This window comes from Sinocyclocheilus rhinocerous, unplaced genomic scaffold (assembly GCF_001515625.1).
Source record: "Sinocyclocheilus rhinocerous isolate Xijiao unplaced genomic scaffold, SAMN03320098_v1.1 scaffold1864, whole genome shotgun sequence".
NCBI classification, from domain to species: domain Eukaryota; kingdom Metazoa; phylum Chordata; class Actinopteri; order Cypriniformes; family Cyprinidae; genus Sinocyclocheilus; species Sinocyclocheilus rhinocerous.
Window position 1 is genome coordinate 606675 of NW_015639085.1, and position 9775 is coordinate 616449.

General features: G+C 37.0%; 1 protein-coding gene across 1 annotated transcript; it reads right to left on the bottom strand.

The window, feature by feature from the left end:
- Positions 1-585: 585 nt before the first annotated feature.
- On the bottom strand, positions 586-7887 carry LOC107750999 (coiled-coil domain-containing protein 63-like). The gene is made up of 15 exons (XM_016566568.1): positions 7698-7887; positions 7004-7079; positions 6811-6916; positions 5888-6053; positions 5679-5798; positions 5458-5571; positions 4849-4916; positions 4119-4306; positions 3910-4038; positions 3743-3825; positions 3349-3517; positions 3064-3227; positions 1201-1304; positions 980-1073; positions 586-885 (listed from the first exon to the last, which is right to left on the bottom strand). Exons 2-15 carry the CDS (start codon positions 7059-7061, stop codon positions 790-792), a joined length of 1659 nt encoding a protein of 552 aa, XP_016422054.1. The 5' UTR covers positions 7062-7079; positions 7698-7887; the 3' UTR covers positions 586-789.
- Between the last annotated feature and the right edge of the window lie 1888 nt (positions 7888-9775).

Sequence of the window (9775 nt, forward strand, 5' to 3'; positions counted from 1 at the left end):
GTGGAATAAAAGAATCAATTTACTTTTTAGTCACTAACCTTCAGTAATCGCAATGTTTGTATTTGCAAACACTACTAATGGCTTACATTCTAGTTTTGAAAAGAGAAGAGAGAAGAAAAAACCTAATGCATCATGGGAAGAAAAAGAGCAGAGGAAAGATGAGATAAATTGGCATGATAGTAAAAATCTACGTTCTAGCAGCCAGTCACCGTTTTCTTTTTTAGTCAGCGTGATTTCTGATTGGCCGATTTTTGCAGTGTGGGCGGTCCTTGTGAGTGGGTGAGAGCAAGCTGTTGCTAGTATGAGAAAATGAGCTTTGGCTGTGATAAAAAGGGGGGAGTTGCCATGATAACCCGGTGGGCCGTGTGCACAAAACATTTTGCAAAAAAATGGAGAGGGTTAAAAAGGGGTCGAGTTTCAAACCAGCTAAACTTAAATGTAATGAACCAGAAACAGTTGAACAGAGTCCTAGACACTGCATAGCATATAAAAATAAAAGACATGTACTAGAGGATGAGCTGCAGAAAATGGAACATAATACACTACCGTTAGAAATCTCCTGGCTAAAAAATCTGGGTGAATTCCTATGCGATATGCAATTTTGAGGTCTTTAAAGGAAACATGAATTGAGTTAAGAATATAGTTTATTTGATGTTATTTATTTCAAAAAGACACAAATCCTTCAAGCATTAAGATTCATTTTTATCCCCCATCAATTCATTACTATAAACAATATATAGTAGAGACTGAGCACAGAATAAAATAATAACCAGAAGACCAGATTGCGTCTTAAGCCTCCAGCGAGGTGCTGGACATGGTGCTGCTCTTAGGGGTTTTCACTTCTTTGCTCCCTGCTGTACGCGGAGACTCATCTTTATGCTGGTCCTGCAACAGATAACCAACAAACACCCTGTAACTGTAATGCAACCATAGTTAATGGGTAAATCAGAATAGGAAAGAGCTCTTCTGTGTTCCTTACACTCTTCCTCATAATGTGCTGACGGAGTTCTTCGCGGGTCAAAGGTCGATCCGCCTCATCTATCAGAGAAGAGTCCTCTTCCTCATAGTCATGCCTGAATGATGCACAATAAGACCAGGAGCATGTGTTAACAAAATAAAGTCACATATTTTTCACATATTATGTGTAATATCTCCATATCTTGTGCCTGTGTGGCTCAATAAGTGAGATGCTGCTCTTACTTGGTAATGGGTGGCTGAGCGATCGCTTTGTGTGTCTGAACGTCTGGTTTCTGACCCAGCAGGAACGGAGCAACCGCTTCCAGGTCAGAACTGTTCTCCGGGTCCTGTCAACATGTGAGATTTACATTAAATTTACACTTCTGGTCGAAGGTTTGGAATAATTAAGATTTTCTAATGGTTTTCAAATACTCAGCAAGGCTGTATTTATTTTATATATTTAAAAAAAACTACAGCAAAAACAGCAATATTGTGAAATATTATTACAATTTCAAATGACTTTTTTCTATTTGAATATATTTTCAAATGTAATTTATTCCTGTGAGCAAAGCTGAATTTTCAGCATCATGAGTGTCACATGATCCTTCACCAATCATTCTAATATGCTGATTTGCACTTAAATACAAGTGAAATGTACAATGGTTGCCCTTTAGACTATTTTGAGAGTATTCTGTACACATTTTTATTTATTTATTTTTAATTTTGTTGAAAATGAATTGAGGAATGAGTTGATTTTTTTTCTCTGGTAGTCGAATTGTATTTTACCTGCAATACTTTTCATTTGACCATAGTAGAATCTAATGCACAGCTTTGTATTTCTTATTTATATTTGTTAAAGTAACACAAAATTGCTAGAAAAATAACCTGTAGGTACAGTATCTCAAAGGAGACCAATTATGCCCCTTTTTACAATATGTAATATAAGTCTCAGGTGTCCCCAGAATGTGTCTGTAAAGTTTCAGCTCAAAATGCCCCACAGATCATTTATCATGTCGAAAATGCCTATTTTGAGTAGAAGCAGAAACAGGCTGTTTTCGTGCTTGTCTCTTTAAATGCAAATGAGCTGCTGCTCCCCGCCCCCTTTTCCAGAATAGACCAATTTCAGTGTTCGCAAACAGTGATGACGTTTTTTGTGGGCGGAGCCTATATGGTGGCAGAAAATCACAGTTTTAACGTAGCAGTCTATTCAAGCCATGGAATAAAACAATAAAAAATGTAATTTTGAGTTTATATTTCAAAATTCTGACCGTCTTTGATGACAGTATTAAATAAAAATTATTTGCATTCCGATTCTGACATCCAAAGAAATAATTTTTTTTCTCTTATTCCATGGATTTTACCAGTTTCCCTCCACTTGTTCCCAGTGTTTTTCTGCCACCACTATGCACGTGCAGCTGCAAGTGACGTAACTGTGACGTCTACTCCAAATTGGTCTATAGGGCTGTGCCTTTACAGCTCTTACCTCAGATACTCTGCTAAAAAAACATCTGTTTTGTTTTGATTATCATGTCTGTTGTGCTGAAATCATGCGTTTTAAACCATATTAACTTTTCTGAGTGAACACATCCGAAGCACGCATACAGAAAGCGGCTGTCACACGACATGTGAGTAACTAAACTAAGTTCTCTTTCATCTCTTATTGCACTTAAACCATCAAATACACACAAGTTTATGTTAAAAACACACATGAGTTACAAATACAGTCTGTTACGTCTGTGAAGGTAAACAGCCCGGAAAGAAATTGCATGTTTATATTAGATCTGTGTGGCAGCAGTGTAATATACATTAAATAAATCAATAAATCCACTGCTCTCTTGTCTCCTCTGAGGCTGTAATATTATAATAAGATTCCCTTTCTACATCACAGGGGGAGTGAAATCTGAGCGGCTCGTTTTTTCACAAGCTTGCAGAGAAAGGCTTACCAAAAAAATAAATAAATAAAATACTGGGTTGTTCTTTTCCACGTTTTCCGGGTTGGTAGATGCACCGGGGACCCAATTATAGCACTCATACACAGAAAAAGTCAGATTTTCATGATATGCCACTTTTAAATGTATGCTGGAGTGAATGGAGTCTTTTCTGTACCTTAGATTTAATGAAGGCTTGAATGGTGAGCAGTTCACTGGCCTTCTGCTCCACCATGCCGAGGTATGTCATCAGATTACTGTCTGTGATCCCAGAGGAAGAGCCCAGCATGCCTCCCATCTGCCCTAGGTTGCAGTCAATCTTTTTGAATATACTGTCTAACCCTAGAAATGACAGGTAACTGCTCATTTTGAGAATAAAAAAAAAGTTTCATATAAGTAATATTCTTCTTCCAATATGATAATGTGGTCTTGATTCGTCCAGGGTTTTTGATTTCGCTAGTACCTGTTTTGACCTGATCAAGAATCCTGCTGATGTGATCAGCCTGGGCTTCATACTGTTGAGTCTGTGCCTTACACTCTTGCAGTTGATTCTTCAGCTGTTTTAAAGCCACCTGACTTTCCTGTTCCTGCTGACGACTTTTTATGTTCAACTGCTCCGTATCTGTTCTAATCTAGAAGAACATCAAGACAAAAAATGGGTTTAAAATGATGTTAAAATGTAAATATGAATAACATTATGCACGTTCATTTAGCCTGGGTTGGCATAAGCTTTTGCTTGGTCTTCAAGTTGTTATTGTTAACTAAAACTAAAATTATTCAAATCTGTTCCCGTTAATTAAGTGAAAAAATCGTAACTTAAAAAAGCTTAAACAGAAATGAGAAACATTGACACTGACCTGATGGATTTCCTCTCTCAGTCTCTCAGCTTCTGCATTCTGTTCATTCACGTAGTTAAACAGAGCAAAGTTCCTTTCTTCACCTGTTAAAAAAACCCCACACAATCAGTCGTAGCATAACACACTGCAATCTTTTGTTAGCACAAAACAGAAAACACAAAGCTCACCCTGAATGAATTTTGTAACCAGCTTCCCCAAATTATCTTCTCCAGTCAGTTCCTGAATCTGCTGGAAAGCCTTCTTCAGAGAGTCAGGTGTCTCCTCTCCACCGTCTGCCTTCCTCTGCTCCTTCATCTCTGCCATCAGCACACTTTAACTTTTCAGCTAAAATACATTTCGATTTATGAAACAATCATTACAATTACTGCTCTCTGACCCTGTCTGTGTCTGGTTCTTTTCCCGTTATCCATGGAGGCTCTCTGATTATTCTTGGTGCTCATGAACTCTTTGAGTCGGTGTTCATGGGCGATGACTCTCTCCAGCTCCTGCATCTCAGCTGAGTACTGTGCAAGATCCTTCACCGCCTTCTCCTTTATCATGGATGCTTTGGTCTGAGCATCCACTCTGAAATGCACACAGAGAACTAAAACCGTCTTCAAATGTCCAAAAGACTTAATGAGAAGAGCAATTTATAATACCATACAAAATGATAACTTTCTAATACAAGTGATGTGTTTGTTTTTCTCTGTAAAAAGTAGATAGGAAACCTTTTGCATTTATGTTTGATGATGCTAGATGCACAGAAATTACAAGCATTTAGTTTTATTAAAAATTACTTTACATTTACATAAAATGGCCATGGAAGCATGAAACTAAACTATTAAAAACATATTAAATTTAAATGTATTAATAAAAACTAAAACAATATATAAATAATACTAAAATAAATAACACTGCATGAACGTTGTAGTGTGTAAATCCCATTTCATGTTGTCCAACACATGATTTTATGCAGTGTTTACACACTTTTTACCAATACATTTCAATTCAACCCTAGGTTCATGGCCTGGAAATCTTGTAAAAATTTGCTGAAATTTCCAGGTTTTTTATGATTGTGGCAACACTGTGTATTAGAAAGGTAGCTTAAAATCTCAAAAGTATCTCACTTCGCATCATAAGCTGTGGCTGATTTGTCGACAACTTCAGCAATATCCTTACGAATGTCTTGTAGTACCTGAAAGAAAGACATAAGCAGCACCTGTTTTAAAGGAATAGTTCACCCCAAAATGAAAAACTGCTGAAAAGTGACTCAACCACGCCACTCAAGATGAAGTTTCTTTCTTCATCAGAACAGATTGGGAGAAATTTAGCATTATATCACTTGTTCGCCAGTCGATCCTCTGTAGTGAATGGGTGCCATCAGAATGAGAGTCTAAACAGCTGATAAAACAACAGGGGATGGACTTTTTCACTGAAGGAGGCGTTATTAAGGATTTTGGCTAGAAGTGATGATTTAATGCTAAAAGGTCTTAATGATGGATTTGTTACTTACAAACACATAGCTTTTTACTTCACAAGATGTTAACTGATGGACTGGAGTCGTGTGGATGACTTGTGATGTTTTTATCAGCTGTTTGGACTCTCGTTCTGACGGCACCCATTTAGTACAGTGGATTGGTGAGCAAGGAATGTGATGCCAAATTTCTCCAAATCTGTTCCGATGAAGTATCAAACTCATTATACACAACACTCCAGAGCTGCCCAGAATCCACAACCTTCTCCAGTTTGCGATACAGCTGCTGGAATCGGGTACGCTGCATGTGTAATAGCTCAATATCTTTTCTGAGCTGGCTGTTTATCTTCATCTGTTCATTAAAGTGAGCACGAGACTGCAGGGACAAGGGAAAAAAATAATGGAGAAGTTCATGCACTGGGTATGTCTATTTTTTATCTATCAGATTATTTCTCTGTTGAATTCTACTGATTCTCTGTTTACCCGATCCAGTTTGCTCTGTGTGGTGCGTATGGCCTTCTGAATGTCGTGGGGATGAGACTTGTGACTATGGGAAGCCTGTCCTCTTCTCATTTCCACCAGTTTTTTCTCCATAATCGTGATCTGTAAACCGAATGTATGCAAATAACTATCTGTTGTACAGTATGATAGTGTGTTTCATGACGATGTTCAATACTTAGGCACATATGCACTTCTTTTTGCAGCTCTGCTTGGGTCTGTTTCTCTTTCTCAGTTTCTTCATCCAGCTTGTCTCGTTGCTTCAGCAGAGTACTGACAGCCTTAACAGCCGGACTTTCACTCTCTCTGTGCGTGCGCAGCAACCTCTCTTGTTCTGCACGCAGCTCAGCAATCTCTTGCCTGTGGACAAACATGCACACACAAGAAAAACAACAACAACTAAAATATACTCAAACACAGCAAGACACAATGTCGTAAATATACATAATGCAACACTGTTGTGCAAAATGATAGGCATCTACTGACAAATCATAACTAGTCTACTCCTAAGAGAAAACCAATGCATTTTTACGAATATATATATATATATAATTATTTACTGTCAGTAAACTCTTTTTCTCTTTGTGTGTATGTGTATTAATACTATTATTAATATGCTTTGGAGTTCAGACTTTGGTCTCTTTTTTAAAGAAGACACGTGGCAGATTATTGCTGAAGTGAAAAAAGTTATAGAAGTTTATTATTATGAAAAATGCACAAATATACTATTTTTATATTTTATATGAAATATTTATTTTTTTCCAAAACACGTTTTACTCTAATACTGCAAGAAAATCAAAGACATAAATGTAAACAAATTGTGTTCCAAATTTGAGGTTGAAATATCTAAACGTGAACTTTCAGTAAAAGTTTGTTTGGGCGCAGTACCAAGCATTTGCACTAGTCGAAATTCGCTTCTCATTCAGTTCATGTCCATGACTTTTTTTTTTGGTGTGTGTGTGTGTGTGTGTGTTCACATAGCAAGTGCCAAAACCTCTACCAAGTTTTGTACCATTCAAATGAAGTAAAATAAAAAATAAAAATATATATTTTTCGGACCGAACAGCACCAGATGGTTAATAAAAATGGCTCTTGAAAATGGGATCGTGGAACTGACCGCTGTTTGCGTGACGTTTCCTCTTCCTGCAAGCAGAGCTCGCGATTTCTTTCCAGTCGGCGTAACTCCAGCCGCAGTCGGTGTACTTTTTGTAGATCTGTCTCATCTGGACACAAACGACTGATAGCATAAGAACATTCATCTGCATGATGCATAATTATTAATGATCAATTACAATGTTTTATTTGCATACCACTTTCACCGACACTGCTGTCAAAGCCAACTTTGGTCGGAGACCCTCCGCCAGACATAATGAATGCAACACTGGGCTAACAACAGAAGTTTTGAATTATGAATAGGCTAATAAACACAAAACACGAGTAACAGACAAAAAACGTCACGGTCACCAAGTCCTATCATTTGTTTGATAAATAAAAAAATAATAATAATCTTTATCTAGTAAACTGTGTTTCTAAGTTACAACTCGCATTCGCTTATACGTTAAAAAAAATAAGGTGGATAGAAAATATGGGGTACAAGTAGGCTAATATGAAATAATATGGTCTAACCTAAATATTTACAGTACGAACAAAACATTCACATGAAGTATCGTACATGAAACGTTTGTTTCACTGATTGTAAAATTATTTAATCTGCCCAGCAATGCGCCTGTCTTCTGTGGTGCGAGCCCCGAACGATTCATAAAAAAACCAGAGGCCTTTCAATAATAATAATAAATAATAATTTAAATGAGAAGTTTATTAATGAATATGAAGCAGAGGACGAGGAAAGTGACAGAGAAAGATTTTCCCTATCAGACGCCACCGTACCTTTTCCTAACACTTCTGTGACTAAAATGCATTTCTAATGGGATTAATTTTTTAACCACTATTTAAACTGTTGTGTCGTGTTCACTAACTAACTGGGTAAATAAAGTCTTACCTTACCTTAATAACTCTTCAGGTGAGTTTAGTCGTCTGCCTCCGTTTGAGAGGGTTGACTGTTGTTAGCAACAGTATCTAAGAAAAACAGCGGTCAACAGGGGGTGCTGCATTTTACAAACACGAGACCAGTGGAAGGAAAATTCAGTTCAATTCGAGATTATTTGTATAGCGCTTATCACAATACAAATCGTTGCAAAGCAGCTTTACAGAAAATTAAAGTTTCTACATTATATTTATTAGTAGCTTATCAGTGGTGACTGTCAAGTTGATGACTATATGGCAGAAATCATGCAGTTAATGGCATGCAATCAAACAGACGGTGAACTGCAATGATTATATGTTGCAATTAAACTTATAGCACAATTTGGTAGTTTTGTAGGCCTATGTTGGTTCAGGGTTGGCATCATCTGAGGTCTAGAGGGGTTGGCATCATCTCTTTCTTCTCAGGTGTTCGGTCATCTCAGATCTTCGTAAGGGTTGTGTGATTCCTAGTGGCAGAAAAGAGTGACATTCATCTCTGCTTTCTTTCTTTCTTTCTTTCTTTCTTTTTAAACATTTTAATGTATCAGGAGTCATACAAGAACCAAAAAAAATAAAATAATCATTTGACAATTTCAGATGTAGCCTATTAGCCTATGTTTGCGAGGACACTGTGACCTCACAAATTAAAATGGCTTAAAAACATACTAAAATGTTTTGTTTGTTTTTAAATCAAAAAATGCAGAAATCTTTCTGTGATGGGCCGGATTTAGGGGTAGGGTTAGTAGGGGGTGGCAGAAAATGCACTGATCAGTGAGAAAATGACAGTTGCAGTCTATGGAAGCCATGTGTAACTTCCAGTTTCTATCTCACAAGTCAGACTTTTCTTTTTCTTGCAATTTCGAGTTCCTATAGGCCATCTCACTGTTCTGAAGAAAAATCTGAACTGCGTGCGTGAGCGCGAAATAGCCTAAACTCGGAATTGCGAGTTATAATGGCTGAATCTGGGAACGTAAACTTGCAATTGTGAGAAAAAAGTCAGAATTGGGAGATTAAATGATATATGTTTAAATCATCTATGTAAAATATAGGTTTAAAATATGATTCCATGTAATGGTCTAATAGGCTACATTATTTCCCGTATGAATTGCATACGTTTATATCTTATTTAGACCTATTGTTTACGTCAAATTCAGGTTTCCTTTTTTTTAATTTTTTTTTTTTATGAGATGTCTTCAGAGCATTTTTATTTGAGGAGACTTTCTGAAGTGGAGTCAATAATAAATGTAGATCAGAAGCAAATACTGTGCAGCTGGGTTTAAATTTAAGGTATTTTGCTTTAAATGATATTTACCCATCAAATAAAGATTAAGACTTAGACTGATGACACACGGGGCAACTTTTTGAGCAATGTTGCCGTCAACGGGCAACAGGTGAGACACAGGGCCCACGACTGATCTAAAGTATCCAGACAGAAATTTGTTACCCATTCTCAATGGGAAAGTACCCACAACCTTGCTCAAAAAAGTTGCCCTGCATGTACTGTATATCATCAGCTTAAAACATCATCTAACTCCTTATTGTCAGAAACATCAGAATGGAAAAGAATTAACTTATGGAAATATTACACAGCTGGTGGAACACAGGAAGTAAGGAAACTGATATTTGAAGCCAGAATTGTTTAGAATAAGAACAAAGGTAGAATAAATGTGAAATAGATTCCTCTTCCTCTTGACAGAAAGAGCAGAGTGGAGCAATATAATGGTTAAAGTGACTTAATTCAGATTTCATCAGTCCAGTCTGTAGCTTGCAACCATGAACATCTGCGTTTAGCTTCATAGGGCATCTTTGACGACGGTATTCTATAAAAATCTTTTTTTTTTTGCATTCCGATTTTGAAATCCAAAGGCCCAAGGAGACATTTTTTTCTCTTATTCCATGGATTTTGCCCATTTCCATCCACTTGTTACCACTGTTTTTCTGCCACCACAATGCGTGCACAGCTGCAAGTGTATAACTGTGACGTCTGCCCACAAATGGTCTATGGAGAGTCCCCACAAAAACCAACTCAGTGAATGTACTTTAAAATCTAATTTATTCCT

Coding starts and splice junctions, on each gene's coding strand:
- LOC107750999 (XM_016566568.1), bottom strand. CDS start 7,061: ATGTCTGGCGGAGGGTCTCCGACCAAAGTTGGCTTTGACAGCAGTGTC. Junction 6,917..7,003: donor CAGCAGTGTCGGTGAAAGTG/GTATGCAAATAA, acceptor GTTTGTGTCCAG/ATGAGACAGATCTACAAAAA. Junction 1,074..1,200: donor GCTCAGCCACCCATTACCAA/GTAAGAGCAGCA, acceptor TGCATCATTCAG/GCATGACTATGAGGAAGAGG.